The sequence below is a fragment of the Drosophila serrata genome, unplaced genomic scaffold (genome assembly GCF_035046125.1).
Source record: "Drosophila serrata isolate PLE 108 unplaced genomic scaffold, ASM3504612v1 contig_347, whole genome shotgun sequence".
Classification (NCBI taxonomy): domain Eukaryota; kingdom Metazoa; phylum Arthropoda; class Insecta; order Diptera; family Drosophilidae; genus Drosophila; species Drosophila serrata.
The window spans coordinates 2,727,630-2,747,133 of NW_028257245.1; the positions used below are offsets into that span (position 1 = coordinate 2,727,630).

Here is a 19,504-nt window from a genome sequence, read left to right on the forward strand (position 1 = left end):
CTTTCTGCCTAACTGACCTATGCCTTGACCATTAAAAGTTCCATGTTAATAGTCCTAATCAGTGGCAATCTTTTTTCCAGTGATTTTCCCACGGCACGAGCTAGTCGCATGCTCCTCTCACCAAGTCGCTGAGCTATCTTTTGTCTCTTCTGTCCATTAAACTGACATTGTGCGGTGTCTGGCATTGATTAACATCCGTCTGGCCGACATAGTTAAGTCAATTGCCATGATTGAGGACGTGTTCCGATATAATGTGATCAGGATGGGCGTATATCATTGCCTATTGGTTTCCTAATTAATTGGCTTTTAATTATTTTGCACTTCAACTTGAACATTAAGGCTAGCCTAGTACATATATTTGTAGTTTCTATTTGTTTTAGCTTTTATAGAGTTAGCACATTGAATGTACGATACGCTCACCGATAACTGGTTACGGAGATATCGAGTTTGGCAAGTTTAAGTCTGCAATTATTATTTAGGAAGTCCTAAAAATAAATACTATTTGTTTGTTCCATTGGAAATTATCAAGTGGTACTGGTTTATGTACTAATTGGCAGTGTTAAAGTTATTTGTCCCACGGACCGTATTTATGATACCCTTTCAGGCGCCTGATAGTTCATTTCACCATATGGGACAATTTTGACAACGATTTTCCTATAATATTAAGTTCCTTTGTACTGATCACTGATTGTAGCAAATTAGATGGTAAACTGAGGGGTTTCACACCTGTTATCTCATTAGCAAACGATTACCTGAAAAGTGAATACAGTTGCATGAGAAGATTGGGCACACGCTCGAATCTTATGAAACAGATCTCTGGGGAAACTTATTAGTTCCGAATTCAGACTCTTTTTTTCCCCAGTTCTGCGTGTCCCAGGTTCCGAGAATTCGCCTGATAAGCGACCCACATCCATATATAAAATATACATATGTATATATATATATATGCAGGGCACGCTTGCCGGGGAAACCCGGGGCTTTGTTATTTTGCTTTTATGCAAAAGATTGATGAGTCGGCTGCAGTTCCATATCCAAGGGATTTGCCCCCATTGACGTCAAAGAAGAATTGCTAAAAACCGATAAAGAATGTGCTGCAATTGTCGGATAAATAACAAGACTGAGAAAGTTTTGATTTGATTTTGATTTTTATTTTTTTGATGCAAAAAAATCTTTTAAATTTAATTTTTGGCTTAAAATTAAATAACATTTTTTTCTTGTTTTTTTTGTTTGTTTTTTTTTTTTGTATTACATCTTGTTTTGGGGAAAAGCTAACATAACAAAACTTTAAATGCTACACGCAATTCCAGCGTACTTCGCTGCTCTCCTCTTAGAGGTAATTTACAATTTACGGCGTACAGAATAATTGTCATTATCAGCAAATTTGCGCGTCGCTTAAGGCGAACAAATTATACAAAGGCAAATTGCGTATACGTAGTGTGTGTTTGTGTCAGGCGGCAGCTGGTCACGCGCCGCTGTGTGTGTGTGTTTAAGATGCTGTGTTGGGTGTATGTATGCAACTTCCGCGGGTATCTCGACTGCAGGTTCCACAACCCGAAGGTCGCCTTTCAGTTTCGATTGTCCGCCAAGGCGCTGCTGCTCCTCCTCCCTCTATGCGCGTACCGTTAGGCTATATATATATCCTATACATATATGTACGTATATACGGGGCGATCCCTCATCGTCGGTTTCCCATCGGGAACTGTCCAAGACGTTCGGGTGCATCAACCCCAGCAACTGGTTTTTGGGATACTGGTTGCTCCTCATTGTGTTTTTAGCTGGTTTTAACCTCGGCTGGCCCACTGTGCTCGGGCTTGTTCAATTAAAGGTAGCGGCAACAGCGGCATCTACACGGCGGGCAGCTGGACAATGGGATGCTTGGGGGCGTCCCAGTGGGCCTCGCAGTAGTCGACCAGCTGGCTCTCGGCCTTGGTCAGCTGCTCCTCGTCGTCAGAGTCGGCAGAGTCCCAGACCTTCTGGACCAGGCAGCATGACTCGACGGTCTCCTGGCCGAGAATGCGGCTCAGCTTGGTGGCGTCGTCCACCTTGATGACATAGATGTCGTTCTCATAGCAGAAGGCCTCCAGCAGCACCTCGTGCATGTGGGTGGCGGAGTCGCCGTCCTTGGGCACGGCCATTAGGCAGAAGAGCGAGCCCTCCGGTGACTTGGAGAGCACGTTGATGGCGGCGGACAGGCCCACGATCACCCGGGACTCGCTATAAGCCCGGCGCAGGGCCGCCTTCACGGTGTGCCCGATGGGGGCACACTCCATGGCCAGATCGATGTTCAGCTCCATCTCGAGCTCGCGGTCCAGTTGGTGCATGATGCAGGTATCCTCGACGACCATTTTGTTGTTATAATCCAGTGGTTTTGTGTGGTGTGGTGTTTGATTAATTTTCGAGCTGTTAGCTCCGACTTGGCTTGACACTGTTTCTGTGTGGATTTTTGTTTTTGCTGTTTGTATGTGGCTTTTTCGCACTTTTTTATTTGTTGGTGCTGGCACTGATTTGCGTGGCTTGCGATTAACTTTTGATTATGAAATTCTTTCCGCGCTTGGCGTTCCGCTTTAGTTCCGTCCGCGATTTTTCAATTTTGAGTTTCAATTTCACAATGAATGCCGCCAGTTGGGGAGCACGAGCTTTTATAGCCGCGCTCTCAGCCGCCTGGCAATTCCATTGAATTTCATCAGAAACGCGAGAGCGTGGCTCCCCAGAGCTCCCCAGAGAGCTTTTGCCGTGGGGGCGCGCGCTCTTCGACGGCGCTCTTTTCCGCTGCGCTCAGCGAATTTGGGTTTTTTGCCACTCTTTTGAATGTATTTTTTTTTGCCCGAAAAGATTTCCGTTCATTTGGGAGCAATTAGCGGGTCTTGGGGTTTCTTTCCATGGGTTGCAACTGCAGTTCGTTGGATTTTCGGTGTCTTTTAATCGAGGTCGTGCAACTCTGGATCTGACTCTCCCACGCACACACACACTGAGTGTTAAATATTATATCTGTGTTTAAGTTAAAAAAAAGTGTGAAAGTGGCTCCCTTAAGTTAAGAGTTGAATTTTTATTATCTTTCGCTGGAAAAAACATGTGCAAACACGTTCTGTCTGAAGCGAGCCAAAATTTAATCATCGCATTTCACGCAAAGTGTTACGCATCTGCCAATAAATTTAACTTGAACGGTTTTCCTTAATTTTCCGCTAAGAGCTTTTCATGTGAATCTTATGAATGGACCAATTAACCCACTAAAAGACAAAGTGACACAAATACACCTGGTTTAAAGAGATAAATTATTTTTTATTCAAAACGAATGCCTTATTTTTATTTAATTTTATAACCTTAAACTTTTAATAAATCAAATTATGAGCTCTCCTTAAAATTATATTAACAGCAAATAGTATTGTATTTAATTTTCTATTTTCTGTAAAGGGTTAAGATTGGCTTTCTGCCAGCAGGTGATCAACAGGTCCTGACTAGTCAAGTAATTCACAGTTGTCCGACCAACGCGGCGTAGACTTGATGGCCGTACTGCGGGGCGTATGATTAACGAACGACCTTACTTAACGAAAATGAAATGGATTCGCCGTAATTTTATTTCTGTGAACTGGCGCTCATGCCGAATCTTTTTTTGGAACTTTTCCCAGACACTTGGACAAACAGAATCGAACTCCCAGTGCCCCCGAGCACAACGGAGGCTGCTGCTAATCAATTTATCGCGTCGCTCCATTATTATTATTCTTTTCATAATTCCCAGCCGCTTACACCAGCACGTGTGAACGTGTCGATATCGGTAGCTGCGATTTCTGGCCCGAATTTTATCAATTGAACCTCGCTGAGGGAACTACGCCATTCGGTATTGAGGTTCCCCTGAGCTTACCCCCATCATAATGCACTTTCAGTGATTAATTACTTTCAATATCGACTTTATTTTGATGCGCCAAGCATAAGTTGGCGAATTTGTGGTCTTTGCATATTGTTGTGTCGGACCACCTGAGTTATAAATAGCACCTGCCCAAAGACACGTACTCGATACGATATGAGTGATACTCGTAGTTTACGCTTTTTGTGGGTTGAACAAACTGCTGAACAAGCAGGGAAATTGAAAACAATAACATTTCGGGGAGGGTAGCTCGAAATATTAGTGGATATCAACATATTAATATAATATATTAAGTGTAATATTTAAATATAAAGTAAATAGTAAAGCCAGGTTGAAGTCCATTCGGCCTTACCTTTCGAAAAATAGGTTATGGGAACTCTTATATTTATTTAAGATCTGAAATAAAACAAACTCTCCCCAATATAAGACTGCTTTCCTTATTAAGAGACCAAAATAAAATTGTGCAACTCCCAACTAAAGCAACTGTACTTCCAAATCCCGAAAATTGAAAAAAAAAAAAAAAAAAAATCGCCCCATTTATTCCCACTGAAACTGAATTTCACACAACATTGCAAATATTCTGCAAAAGTTTAACGAACTTCCTGAAAGGGGAGAACAACAAGTGTTGAAATTCAAATTGGTTAAAATAAGTATAAAAAATAATAAGTTGAAAAACAGCGAAAATATGAAATCAATGAACTTCCCCCAAAGCCAAAACTGTTGAGTTGGAAAAATATCCCATTTGACATATGTAAACAGATTTAAATAAATTTTTACTACCCATCCAGCTCCCCGCTCAGCTCAGTAATTACTGACCTATGCGGGCACCAAAAACATAAACAATTGTAGTAAACAATTGGATCGGAGGGTAGAAGTGCAGCACAAAGGGAAAACTGCCGACTCAGACCACAATTTGCGCGCCAAATTCGCCTCGAAAGTGGCCAATGAACCTGGGCAAAGCATTCCCCCGAGGGGGGAGAGGTGACCAAATGGGGGTTTTCAAGCCAGATTGGGCATGGTACGCATTCTTTGGAAAGGTCAGGTTGCCTCTAGTATCATGGGATATCAATCAAAAGTACATTTTGTAATTAGATTACTTTGCTTGATTGTTTGAATTTTAATTAATACTTTAATACATTGTATAAATATTTTATTTTGGGAAATTACAAGATATTTACAAGTGCATAAATTTAAATAAACAAAGACCATAAAATGGTGTTTTAATGCGTTAGGAATATTCATTTCACAAGTAACTGAAATCCCTGTGTGACGGTTTCCCAAGATTTTATAGAGTGTAATGCCCCGGTATTCTGATGTTATAGCAAACGTGAGAATATGAATGTTTCGTGTAGGTCAATCCAGACGTCAAAGCTGCATATTTAATATAATAAATTTCTGATATTTTTAGCCTTTTTCGATGGCAGCACTATCCCCTTACCACGCCACCCTGTTATGTGTGCAACATGCCCTCGACACATGGCCTGGTGCAAGTGACAATGCAAGTGGAATATTGGTGATCGGTGCGTGGATATGGATATGGATGCGAATGCCCATCTGCTGAGTCACGATAGCATGGCACTAAACTGGCCCGGTCCAAGATTCAAGTGCCGACGTGAGTCAAAGCTTAAAGAGAGTGCGAACTGGTTTCAAGAGTTTCCCCGAAAAAGTGTTTGCATTGAGCCGCATTCGGCTTTCAAAGCCGGTCCAAAGTCCACACCTGTCCTACCTGCAGTTGGTCACCAACTGTTGCCGGCAAGAGCATACATACTATGTTTATGTATGTAAGTAAATAAATTTACAAACAGCCGTGGTCAAAAATAAAACCACTGTCGACGGCGAATGGGAAGTATGTATTATGTTTCACAAGGCAATCTAATTACATCTTTAGATGTTTTTACTAATTATAAAGAAAATTATAGTTAATTTTTATGGAATATTTATACTACAAATTTTCGGTATTGTAATGAAAAAATAAAAAATTTCAAAATATTTTTAAGTTTTTATATAGAATATGTAATATCATTAACGAATTAGATTATTTGAGCTTTCATCTTATTTGGATATGTCTTAAAAGAAGATTCTCTTTATTTAAAGGAAAAAAATCAAAGATATTTTTATATCTTAAAGACATTCAACCCATTAAGGTTTTATAGTTTTTTATTTTTTATTTATCATCTTTGTCATTTCGTGCTATTTTCTTGACCTCTACTGTTCAAAGATACATCACGTGCACCAACACTAAGCAGAACCGGCTCTTGGTGCAGCCATGCGATGCAGCTACTTATGCTGGGGGATTTCCCCTTTGGTGCTGTTGAGTCTGGGAAAAACCCTGATAACCACTATGGTTCTCCGCCAGAAAGCCCCAGTTTAGCAAGGCTGTGATTTTTTCGATCTCTGGTACTTTTTCCCCACTCCACTCCCACTTGGGGATTTGAGCTGGGAAGTACCTCCCTGCTTTATTAAGCATTATCTTGCCCCAAATGAGTTTGAGAAATGTTTGCCATTGACTTTCGTCCGCTGGCGAAATGTTTCTTCCCATTTATGGTGGTAAGAGGTACACATAATTGCAGTGCAGAATAAGCAAAAATATGAAACCGGTTTTTAAGAATCTGGTGAAATAAAAGGGAGTCGCAAACATGTACATATTTGGAGAAGAGAAAACAATTAAATTAATTTGTTGATTCATTGGAGGTTGTATTTTTAACACGATAATATTTGTTATAGAAACATAACTTGCAGTTTCTTTCTATTAAATGAGTTTTTCTTTATAATTTATAATTAGTAAAAGATGAGTATTTTATTTCATTAAATACAAATTTTATTTTTATTTCATTAAATAGATAGCTGGTGTAAGCTTTACTGGCTCGAAACAAAATTTAGAGGCTAAATATTTAAAGGATAAAATAAAATTATAAAAAGTCAATACATAATAAATGTAATATTATTTATTTTATTTTTTGAACTTATTACTATAAATTACTTATTTCTTTTATATTTTTCTTCTCCTAAAAATATTTAAAATCCCTTTTTTTTGTATTAAATTATAATTTGCAGAAAGCTCATTTGCAAACATATTTGTTGTTCGCTCTTTTATATACAAATATGTATTTATCTGATATTTTCCTTCGAAACTCATTTAAATTCCCAACTGTCACTTCGTTTCTGTGACGTCTAATGACAACCCTGATGTCAAAGCTCGCTTCGCTCTCCGCTCTCTCGCTCTGAAAGCCTAGCAGTTAACTTGCTCTTCCATGGATAAGCCGGTGAAGCTTTTCCGCCGGCCCAGCTGGCTGTAAACAAAAACAAACGAGCAGCTGTTCACATTACCAATCCAGTGTTGCCAAACGTAACAATATTAAAATAGAACAGATAATTTATGTAATTCAACCAAACAATTACTTGGCACAAGTCAGCCGATAAAGTCATTAGGGATAAGTGGATGACATTTCGAGTTAAACTTTGTGTTAGAGCCATTAGTTCCGTTACACAACACAACGGCAGAAAGGAGGAGGACAAAAACAAGAGCTACCACGACGAAAGGCCAAAAGCTCTGGCTCCGTGCTCTTGAAAGTCCCCGTCAAAGTCAAGAAGTCGTCCAAGAAAGGAAAAAAAAAACACAATAAGAACAATGCGAAGTGGCACAAAAGAGACGAAAAAGCAATATTTGTAAGCCGCCGCACAAAGCCAAATGAAGTTGGACGAACTAATTGCCCGAAATGGGTAGACTTGGGAAAAACACGACGGCGCGAGCGAGATAAAAGCAGCGCACCAAACCGGACCGAGCGTTCAGTTCAGTTCTCAGCCATCCGACGAAAACATCGCATCTCGGATCGGATTGGATCAGTCGCAGTTTCTGCCTTTTATCGCATATCGCAAATAGAACGCGAAAAGTCCCGGCTGAGCGTTAATTTTTGCATACAATGGAGTACCTGAGCTACGTCTATGAGAAAATATTCGGGGGCCAGGCCGGCGATGACGACGACACGCAAGGGGCTTTCCACACGTGAGTTCCCAGTTCGAACTGGGGAAAGTTTCCCCAAACTTGAGCTTTTCCATCTGACTTCCGGACTTCCCCACATCTTTTCAGGCCTCGCAAAGTGATCTGTTTTGGCAACGTTCTTTTGGACCGGTTGGTTAAGCTGGAGGATCCAGAGCTTCTCGAGCGTTATGGCCTCGAGCTGGGTTCCAAGGGAGAGTTGGATATTGAAAAACTCAATCAATTGGCCACAGAGGCTTCAGAGAGGTGAGCTTGGTCTTAATACATTCTTTAAAAGTGCGCAGTTCGCTTGGATCTTGATTTGAATTTGTAAAAGGTTTCCGTATTATTCAAGTAAAACTCTCAGATAATTCCAAATCAGTTTTAAAACAAAGCTATTATGCTTTGATTATATTTTATACCCCTAACAACATTATATTTTTGATATATGTATTACTACCTAACTAATGCTTACTAATCGCACTTACGAATCTTCTTCCTATAACATAAATTCTAATTTATATGTAATCCCTTCCAGCTCTCAGTGTCTCACAAATCCTGGTGGCTCAGCCCTTAACACAGCCCGCATCCTGAAGCAGCTCGGCACGGATGCCCTCTTCTTTGGCGCCGTTGGCTCAGACAAGCAAGCCGAGGAGCTGCGACGTATCTTTCGGGAGCGAGGCATCGAGGCGCGACTACAGACCGTGGAGGAGGCGCACACGGGCCAGTGCGTCTGCCTGATGTACAAAGATAACCCCACGCTATATGCCAACATCGGTGCTTCGGCTCAGTTCCAGGTGCAGACACTGAGTCACGCCGTTAGCCACGAGGGCCAGAGTTTCCTGCGACCTGTGGAGCGCAAACAGATCCTGTACCTGGAGGGCTTCTTCGTGCCCCAGAGGAGCGACGTGTGCGACTATATAGTGCAGCACCTGGTGAGGGAGCGCCGACGACTGGCCCTGAATCTCAGTGCGCCCTATATTGTGCGGGAAAATCCCCAGGCTATGCTGAAGTTAGCCCGTCTGGCCTTCTTTGTCTTTGGAAACCGACAGGAGTTCGAGGCCCTGGCAAAGGCTGCCGGAGGATTCGGAAACGTGGACGAACTGGCTAAGCACCTACTGCAAGGCAGCGGTCCCAAGGTCATCTTTGTGACGAATGGCAGTGCCGGTGTCCAGGTGATTACCAACTATGTGGAGGAGCTGGCTCCTGCAGGTCCCATCACTTTCGAGGATTATCGGGCACAGCGAGTGGATGAGCTGGTGGACTCGACTGGCGCAGGAGATGCCTTTGTTGCCGGATTCCTGCACGCCTGGCTGGAGAAGCGTTCGCTGGGCGAATGCATTCGGATGGCGTCCAATGTGGCCGCCAAGGTCGTCACCCAGGTGGGATGCAACCTGCCGTAGATCGGTAGAATCTACCTGAATTTGCCTTAATCTCAGAGAGCGCACAATCAAGCACCAAAGTAGACTCTTAGTACGTAATTATTCGGTTAATCTCCTTACTTAGGATAACACTCATTCAGGTCTTTACTCAAGCAATGAACTTAGTCGTAAGTTGACTAAATAAAAATGATTTATTTTGTGACCAAACAAAGATAACAGAAGGGGTTTTCTAAACTTACATTTCGGTGATGTATATTGCTATTTTACTTCAGAAAACATCATAGATTAATGATTCACAAGTCCACATTCGATCCCAACTCTAAAAAAATAACATATTCACATTGATAATTCTAAATATATTCGATGTGAATCAACGCAAATAAATAATATACTATATGAAAGAGAGAAAGGGAACAAAAAATAAAGACTCCCCTTTATGATGCATCTGGAAATGGGTTGAATATGATGAGTGTATATAGGGAACACTTGCGCCGACCTTGGCTAGAGCTCTCTGAGATAAAAAACACATTAATTTAGAAGTATTTAGTCCATGTGCCCACATCTTATCAAGTGATGCTATGAAATCACCGGAACACACTGCTTTCTGCGTTTAAATATAGATTCAAGAGAAACGACTGAGGTAGGTCATCCAACATGATTTATGTCTGAATAGGTTTCAAGGAAATCGAAATAAAATGCTTTAGTTGGTAATACCAATATTAAAGTATAAATGGAAAGTAATTTAATGCGACAACAAAGCATAAAATTTATATATTTTCGTATGAGTATTTTTGTAATTCTCTGTCCAGTGAAAGCTTATATACACCGCTGCTTATTGTTCGACCTCGATTGGCTTATTAATGCCTTTGCATTATTCACTCGATCGGCGGAGTTCCCAGGGGTTTCCACCGTTGTGTGAATCGTCATGCGATGTTGTTATCATTTGCTAAATCCCTCAGAGATCCCCGAAAAGTTATCTTTTGTGAGACGGCAAACATTCTTTCAGATGCTTTATTATCCGCAAACAAACGATACTCATTTTCATGGGCCGGCTTACTCATCTGGTACATCTTGTGGGCACGTACAGTGGCCGCCCACACACCAGACTCACTCAGAGTCAGTCAATAATGGAACTCGCCATCGAACTTGGTTCCGCTTTTGTACTGGCTGTGGGGGTGGACTGACACACACTCTTGTTTGCGAATCGTTAACAAAAACTAAGCCGCATTAGGCATGCTTGTGTAAGCAGGGCCAAGACCAGCTGATGCCGCAGGATGCTGTAAAGAAGTCCACACTTTAAAGGCCAATCCCGGACATGGCTGTGAGTGAGCTGCCTAATTGGAAAAAGGCTGCTTAAGCCGGCTAAGTGAGGCCCAGAGAATGGCAGTGAGAATGTGGCAAAGTCAATATTGACGCGCCCACCCAATCGAGTGTATCGAGAGGGGCTTAAATCACGGCCCCTAAAACTCCCTGCCCTGTTAATTACTCGATATTAATTTTATACCATCCTGCCAGGGATCCGGAGTACCATTTTCCGCCCCCCTCCGATTGCTTTCCCTGCTCTGGCTGTGGCAATGCCAATGCCAGTCCTGTGTTGGGTCCGTAATTAATGTCATCGTGTGGTTTATGGGGTTAACAGGCACTTTGGCCTAACCCTATCCCTTTGATGTGTCTTCTGGGCAATGGACCGCATCCAGACTAAGATCCTCACTAGCATGTGATAATTAAATGTCCTCATTTGCCCTGTTTAGCATTTTAATTTATAATAAATTGTGCTTCAAAAATGGCTACTGCCAGGATAATCAAGGAGAGTGAGCACTGAGAGAAAGGGTTTTAAATCAATTAGTGGAGAAAGTATTGAAAACAAAATATATTTAATGGGTTTTATGAAATCGAGTAATACGGGTATCACTCATACGTTTTGTGTTGCAAGTAAATGGTAAAGTGTTACGCATCTTACACTATATTGTTAGATAAATAATTCTATTGCTTCCCGAAAACAGTAATTATATTTTTTACGAGTGTAGTTATTGTTGCTGTTGAGGGGAAATGCACAAAAGGTTTGCCTTGCCACCTTTTGATTTATGTGCAACGCTGCGTATGAGCAACCAAATGGGGCAGCTGTAACTGACATTGCATATTTGCACGCCCCCCCGCCCCGTGACCCGTGTCTCCCTCCCACAAGCCCGAGAGTATGTTTGCACAAAATATTGCGCATACGCCGCCAGGGCCGAACCTTCTTTGCCTTTTGGCTTTGTCCTTTTGCCTTTTTGCGGCATAACGCGCGGTTAAGTGGCCATAATGTGTGCCTTTATGGGCTTGGCATTGGCATTGGCATTGGCATTGGACTCCTTTCTGGCCGGGTGGCACATCCTGGCCCATTTTAATTCCTTCGCCATATTTGCTGAGCCAGCATTGTTGCTGAATTATGTTATGTTGCCAGTCGGTCGCTTGTTGATTTTTATATTGTTTTTTCCTTTTTTGTGTTGTGTTGTGTGTGTTGTGTCTGAACTGGACTCGGTTCCTGTTCCTGCCTTCCTGGCTTCGTGGTCGTCGTCCCACGCGTTTGCATGATAAGCGGCCAGGCCAAAATATTTGGCTCTGGCATGTTTGCCCAGTTGTTTGCGGATAATCCGGTTTTATTGTTTAATAAGTCATGCCAGCCATCGCTCCAGACCGTCCAACCTGTCCCCAGTTTGTCCCTTTCCGCCATCCGAGTGTCTGACTGGCCACGTTAGCGGCTCGTTGGCTTTTTGACTGCCTGTGCGACGGACCATGGAAGACCGCTCCGGATGGGGATTTCCGGGGTGAGATTGAAGGAAGGAGTATAAAGGCAGAATCGATGGCCAAATTAAATGGGGATTTACATTTTGCCACGGAATGAGCTTGATTTCAATGGGAATATATTAAAGTAATCAGCGATGGAAACCCATTCATTAAAGACAAGAAATCGGGAATGGTAGAATTTAACAATTAAACAAGAAAGGAAGCTAACTTCGGCACGCCGAAGTTTATATACCCTTGCAGATAGAACTTCTATGAATAGGAATCCATACAATATAAATTATATATATTTGTGTTAAAAAACAATGAAGTAATACCTGCTTTCATTTCATTCACCTATACATATTATATTTGCAGTTTTACATTCACAGATTTGCATTTTTTCTCTACATCAAACGATCGTGTGTATGGCACCTATATGATATAGTCGTCCGATTTTTACGGAATTTGCCACAAAATTTAAGACTTATATAAAATGGCTATACCTCAAATTTGATGAAAATCAGCTGAAAACTAAAAAAGTTATAAATTTAATTGTATTAATTTCTCGATCGTTCCTATGGGAGCTATATGATATATTAGTCCGATTTTCATAAAATTTTACACAAAATTGTAGAATAATATGAAACGGCTATATCTCAAATTTGATGAAAATCTGTTGAAAACTGAAAATGTTCTACTTATTAATTGAATTAATTTCTCGATCGTTCCTATGGGAGCTATATGATATAGTCGTCCGATTTTCATAAAATTTTACACAAAATTGTAGAATAATATGAAATGGCTATATCTCAAATTTGATCAAATTCTGTTGAAAACTAAAAATTTTATAATTTTTTTTGTAAAACTTTTCCGATCATTCCTATGACAGCTATATGATATAGTCGTCCGATCCGGCCCGTTCCGACATATATACGAGTGAGAGTATATAGAAGACTAACTGCAAAGTTTCATTCAGATAGCTTCAAAACTGAGAGACTAGTTTGCGTAGAAACGGACAGACGGACAGACGGACAGACGGACATGGCTAGATCGACTCAGCTGTTGATCCTGATCAAGAATATATATACTTTATATAGTCGGAGGTGCCTCCTTCACTGCGTTGCAAACTTCTGACTGAAATTATAATACCCTGCAAGGGTATAAAAATAAAATAAGTAAAATATATATCGGGAAATGTAAAGAAACGTGATTGTTTAATGTTTTGTTACATTTTGCTAAGTAGTTTTAGATAGTTTTATCCTGAAATTACGAAGCCTTACTAATATATCTTTATTCAAATTATTAAACTAAACTTTTACCTTTTCCATTCTAAGTATTACATATCAGACCATTAACGTATACCAAGACATTTAAATTAACATTGTAAGGTGTCTAGAAATAACTAGCTTTTAACCTTGAAGTATAAAATATCTAAATTGTACATATCTGTAATGACACTTTTAATGAAAATATCTCCCTGAGGTTCTAATATCCGCGCAGCCTATGAACCAATGGGAATGCGACTTGCAATCCAATTACATTACACTCATCATTGGCCAATTAGCTAAATTATAGACTACGCAACGACAATTGCCAAATGGCTTCTGTTCCCACCCTCACTTCCCATTCCCAATCCCAATCCCAGAAGCACTTCTCACTCCCGTCTCCTGTTCTAATCCCATTTAAATTGTCAACTGCCACCACAGAGATTGGCTTCCTCGATGGAGGGCGGCAATCGGCGCGAAATAAAAGACATTTGCTCAGCACTTTGCGGCACAGTTTGAAGTGGATCTGCCGGGGAAGAGGGATAGGAATCTCTATCTGAATTGAAATCGGAATTGGAGTAAGTACATCTAAGCAGAAATGGCAATCGAGGACATTGGACTGGTGGGCATCAATGTGCGAATGTGGCGCTACCTGGCCGTGCTGTATCCCACTCCGGCCACCAACTGGCGCAAGTTTGCCTTCGTCCTGCCCGTGATGGTATCGAATTTGATGCAGTTCTTCTATCTGCTGCGCATGTGGGGTGACCTGCCCGCCTTCATCCTGAACATGTTCTTCTTCTCGGCCATTTTCAATGCCCTAATGCGCACGTGGCTGGTCATCATCAAGCGCGTCCAGTTCGAGAAGTTCCTAGCCCAGTTTTACATTCTATTCCAATCGATTTTCGATTCTACTGACGAGCGGGGCCGGGTTATCCTGCGAGGAGCAGAGCGCGAGGCACGGCGTTTGGCCATCTTGAATCTGACTGCCTCGTTCCTGGACATTGTCGGGGCCCTGATCTCGCCGCTGTTCAGAGAGGAGAGAGGTTCGTACCGTCTCGCATCTAACTTAATCCTTCTTATGTACAGGGAACCGCTTCTTGACTGTCCTTCAGCTCATCCCTTTGGCGTAGCCATTCCTGGAGTAAACATGACTCGTTCACCCGTTTACGAGGTGGTGTACTTGACCCAGTTGCCTTCGCCCCTGCTCCTTTCCATGATGTATATGCCGTTTGTTAGCCTCTTTGCTGGCTTGACCATTTTTGGCAAAGCCATGCTGCAGATCCTTGTCCAAAGACTGGAACAGATCGGGGGCAAGGAGCAATCTGAGGAGCTCCGTCTACGCATGTTGACCTCCTGCATTCGCTATCACATCCGGGTTATGCGGTGAGAATCCTTCCGGGAGTGACCAACAGCTAAGCTTCTTCCATTTCAGATATGTGAGGGAACTCAACGCACTGGTTACTAATATATTAGCCGCTGAAGCTATTATCTTTGGATCTATAATCAGCATGCTGCTCTTTTGCCTAAACATTGTATGGTTTTATAAAGTTCTATATAGTCATGTTGCTGAGAAATCTTTTGGTTATTCCTAGATTACTTCTCCCACCCAAGTCATTTCAATTGTGATGTACATTTTCACCATGTTGTATGTCCTGTTCACTTACTACAATCGGGCCAACGACCTGAGCCTCGAGGTGATCACGAAAGGCTTTAAATTGAAGCGTAATTATTTTCCAAAGTACTCTCGTATTTTATTTTTTCTGCAGAACAACCGAGTGGCGGAGGCTGTGTACAATGTGCCCTGGTACGAGGCCAGGATTCGGTTTCGGAAAACCCTCCTGATCTTCTTGATGCAGACGCAGCGTCCCCTGGAGGTGGGTTGGTGGAAACGTGAATGCATTTCATTTGCGGGCTCCTGATTCTAATCCATTCCCATTTCGGGTGCGGTGCGCTCCATTTCATCCGGCAGATAAGAGTTGGCAACGTTTACCCCATGACTTTGGCCATGTTTCAGAGTCTGCTGAACGCGTCCTACTCCTACTTCACCATGTTGCGTGGAGTCACCAGCAAATGAGCTGAGCGACCGAAAAAACCAGCATCCCTTCGGCCTCCCAGGACCCTTTGCAGCGCTCTCCAATTCCTTTTCACTTCACCCAGCAATCCGAGTAATGCACAAAGTTGTTGTTGCCTGTGGTCCTGGCTGTTTGGCATTTGCATATGGTTGTCGTTTGAAAGGATTTAATCGGAGTCCCGGAGTGGAGTCCTGGCTACTGGCTCCTGGCTGGCATGCAAATAGTTTGCTGCACGAGGAGAGAAATGCTTTAGAATTGGCTTCTTAGATTGTTACACAAAATAGATTGTAGATTAAAGCAGAAAATGTAGTGCTCGGAATAAAGTCAAATAGCGACTAGGAGGGAGAGTGAGTTTTCTGTTCGCCCAAAAGTATGACTTACGAATATCAAAGGATTCGGAGATTTGCGGCTGAGATGGTTTTCAATTTTGGTAAAGACAGATGTTCCGCAACGATATGAATAAGTAAATATTTGGCCTTCGGCCATCCGAGCAATTAGTGTTGATATTGATTCAATGGAATTAGGCAGAGCTCTGTACATGTTCCCCGGCATATCTTTGGGCTGAACAGAATCGAATTTAAATATTTAAGCGATCTGTCGGCTTGCGCTTTTAATTAAAATGCCCAAAAAGCTAGTTGTTGTCTGCTGCAATTTAATTAACATTAGTCGTGTCCTGTCCTTTATTATGCAAATAAACTGCCTCTGCGGCTCCTGTTCCTGCTGCCGAAGGATCGCCTAATTCCCGCTCTACGGCAATAACAACTTAATTTAAAATTCATTATAACTGACACCAACTAGTTAAACAATTGCCAGCGGCAGCAGGAACAACAGCGGCACCATAAACATCATCAGGACAACTGAAACAGGAGCAAAACAACAATGGGCGCCCTTTGGAAAATTGAAATGAGCGGCAGGCGCACTTGAAATACGCAAATAAACTTCAAAGAAGGACGACTGCACGCTGTGGCGTCCTGGCGAGAGCATAAATAACAACACAGCACAGCCACGGACGGAGGTCCTGGGCTCCCTGGCTGCTCCTATCCTTCGGCTCGAGTGGCGTATACTTAATTTTATTATGAGGTGTCAAGTGGGGACCAGTTGACTTTGCCGGCCGAACGCCTTTTGTTTCGCATTTTGTGCCCCGCGCCGTTATTTATGTTGCCTGCCGCCCGCCATTTGGTGGCAGGTGAACACGCCTACGAGCCCGAACTTCCTTTGGGCTTACACTTTTTCGTGTTTACACGGGGAGAAAATGCAGAGGTACTTTTTGCAGAATTTCATTCCTTTTAAGACTGCTCTTACTTATAATATTGTGAAGTCCACTTTTAGGCATTACTTTAATGTTCGAGTCTTTATTTCCTTTCTCCCTGTGCATAGTTCCTTTGGCTCCTCCTGCCAGCTGGTCCTTTGATTTTTTTGCAGGCAATATGCAAATGCCGCCGGAAATGTAAATGCGCCACTCCGAATGAAGGAGAGACACCCTGACAGTATCGTGTCCTGTGAGTCCTCATTGTCTGCTGCATAAAATTAACAAGTTGTGCCCGGGCACCGGCAAAAAACTGTTTCATTAGAGAACAGTTCGTGGTCGCGGTTGCCTCCCACTCCCACGCCCCCTCCGCCTCCCAGACACGCCCTCTAAGGCGGCGTTGTTTTATAATTGAATTCATATGCATCAATGGAGGCAGCTCAGCAAACACAACACAAAACACAAAGAAAGGAGGGGCAGGAAGGGCAACCACAACATGGCAAACAGGCAAAGCGTGGGGCGCCCTTTTTTCGGTGGCATTTTCAATTTTAAATGGATTCCCAATTGCGGCGAGAGCATTTTGCATAAATTGCTGTAATGAGTTTATTTCGATGCCCCGCCAAGTGGCTTCGTTGGCTGCTCCCCATGTCCATGTGTAGTCCTGGTTATTCCGGAGCACTCGTATGCCGTAGTCCGTATTCCGTGCTCATTTGCCATTGTCAACTGGCTGTCGGGAGTGACAGTTGTATTGACAGTTTGCTTTCGCTGTTAATTTTCATTTTAATTGTGGCATTTGGCGACAGTTGATGCCCCGAACTTTGCGGTCGATTCAGGGAATTTAATTTGCGTTTCGCAGGGGATGTGCCCAAAGTGCCGGAAGTTGGCATCCAACTAAGGACAACATCGGATGTTGTCGGTCTAACCACCACTTAGGCGCTCCTCCAACTCGTTCATCAAATATTCCATTCATTGTCTGCTGGGTCATTTGCGAAATCTCTCATAAGCAAAGCATTCATTTTCCAATTATTTATTGATGCCTCTGTGTGTGGCACTCACCCACAGCGATGCACTACATTCGGCAGTCACCTGCAATAAATCTCTCTCCCACCATGCTCCTGCGAGGCTCTTGGACAACCACATTGTCTAGCTTCCTGCAGGATGTTTGTCTGGCTGCCTCCTGGTGCATGGTGCCTGGTGCATGGTGCCTGGTGCCTGGTGCCTGCTGCCTGGAAAATATTTGCATTTTCACTTTTGATTTATTATTGCCATTGCCATGTGTAAATTGCCAAAGCAAAGGTGCAAACAACGAGGTCCTCCGGCAGGCAAAGATCTTCTAGGACCGCAGAGAAGCCAGCGTTGACAAGGACACATTATGCCTGGCCAAATGAATGGTAATTGCGGCATTGAAACAAGTAATTGAAGTGCAACGCAAACAGATTGCCAACTTCGGTGGCCCAGGAGCTTCGACCGCAATTCGATTGCTCTGGAGTTTGGTCTGGCGTTGTCCCAGAAAGAGGTCATTACAGTTTCGCTAATTACAAGACCGAATTAGAGGGGCATCCTCGGGCTCGGGCTGTCTGCCGGGCTGCCGCTGCCAATTACTTCCGCTTCTGTGCAATTTCCGTTTGCTCAGGTTGGAGCTCCAGCTCCAGGAGAAGCTGAAACTGGAGTAGGAGCTGTCTAAGCAGCTTTCCAGGAAAATGTCAAAACAGCGACAACTTTATATGGCCACAAAGGCAACAATAATGGGGGCAAAGGAGGAAAGCATAAGCAGATAATTACACTGGCAAGCAACTATCTCTCCGAGTGTCTTCTGCCCCGCAGCCAGCCGCAGAGTAGAAAATTACAAAAATAAAAAACCACAAGCGGAAAATTAAGACCCAGAAGGACAGGCAACGAGGCAGACGGAAAACTCCATTTGTCGGCGGTGGCATTAACTTGGCCCAGACTCCAAGTTTGTCTTCAAGTGGCCGCCCTAGGCCTAGAACTTGATCGGTCCTTTGATTATCACTGCAAATGCGAAATGCCTGTTTTTGGGAAAATTCCGAACGGCAGCCCGCAGTTGCGGAGACATTTTCGGCATTTCTGACTGTCTGGCGGAGCAAACACGGTAGCTCCATCCCTCGCCGGCAACCCCATCAGCCTCCGTCCATTGTGTCTGCCCTGCAGCCACATTTAAATATGCCGCCAAGTTTCATCCTCGCCTCGACGCCCGCCGACAAATCCTTCCCCCGGCCTCCTCGTTATCACCAGCCCACGACACGAGGGCGTCGCTGGCACTGATTTCATGCTTTATAACTTTCGATATCCGAATGGCAAACAGCAAACAGCGTTTAGCGCTTTGCCCTGCCACCTGAAAACTGACGGCTGCCAGCAAGTGTTGCTCTGCCACCTGAGGGGCCTCCATGGCGTATGCGCAATGTTTACTTTGCATTTTTCTTCGTTTTTTTTCCCCATTTTTGTAAAGCATTAAGTGGTTGTTTTTTCTTGGGCTTTACGGCACGGCGTATGCTCATGGCATATGCATGATACATCAAATATTTAAGCTATATTTTAGACATGCCGGCAATGAGTCAAATCTGATGGAATGTCTGTCTGCCAGGGGATTCCCCCCTACAAAAATTTCAGATTCTGAATTCCGCCTGCGATAATAAAGTTTAGAGATAAACGGTTCGGCAATCGAATTAAGCTCCTCGACCCCAGGAGATTTGAATCTAGAGAGTAAGCAAATAAAATTTGATTTATACATCCATTTGAAATTTAGATTTTATTTATCGATTTCTGATTTTGGGGACTGTAGGGAAAACAGAGAGAGGTGGAATAAGTGAAACTTAAAGAGCGGCTGCCAGGACTCGGAACACGTGATATTGTTATTCTTGCCGTAATTAAAAACCCATGAAAGCAACGTCGGCGACCAAACACAACTGGCCACAAT

The 19,504-nt window shown here is 43.0% G+C and overlaps 3 protein-coding genes across 3 annotated transcripts; 2 read left to right on the top strand and 1 right to left on the bottom strand.

Annotated features, from left to right (window-relative positions):
• Window positions 1–1,126: 1,126 nt before the first annotated feature.
• Gadd45 (Growth arrest and DNA damage-inducible 45) lies at window positions 1,127–2,616 on the bottom strand. Its single transcript, XM_020959703.2, has one exon. The coding sequence runs from the start codon at window positions 2,343–2,345 to the stop codon at window positions 1,845–1,847; it is 501 nt and encodes a 166-aa protein (XP_020815362.1). The 5' UTR covers window positions 2,346–2,616; the 3' UTR covers window positions 1,127–1,844.
• Window positions 2,617–6,666: 4,050 nt separating this feature from the next.
• On the top strand, window positions 6,667–9,431 carry Adk3 (Adenosine kinase 3). Its single transcript, XM_020959536.2, has 3 exons — window positions 6,667–7,865; window positions 7,950–8,105; window positions 8,377–9,431. The coding sequence occupies exons 1-3, from the start codon at window positions 7,783–7,785 to the stop codon at window positions 9,239–9,241; spliced, it is 1,104 nt and encodes a 367-aa protein (XP_020815195.2). The 5' UTR covers window positions 6,667–7,782; the 3' UTR covers window positions 9,242–9,431.
• A 4,418-nt stretch (window positions 9,432–13,849) lies between these two features.
• Or43a (Odorant receptor 43a) lies at window positions 13,850–15,325 on the top strand. The gene is made up of 6 exons (XM_020959723.2): window positions 13,850–14,294; window positions 14,364–14,634; window positions 14,684–14,783; window positions 14,844–14,945; window positions 15,018–15,125; window positions 15,221–15,325. The coding sequence occupies exons 1-6, from the start codon at window positions 13,850–13,852 to the stop codon at window positions 15,323–15,325; spliced, it is 1,131 nt and encodes a 376-aa protein (XP_020815382.2).
• The last annotated feature ends 4,179 nt before the right edge of the window (window positions 15,326–19,504 follow it).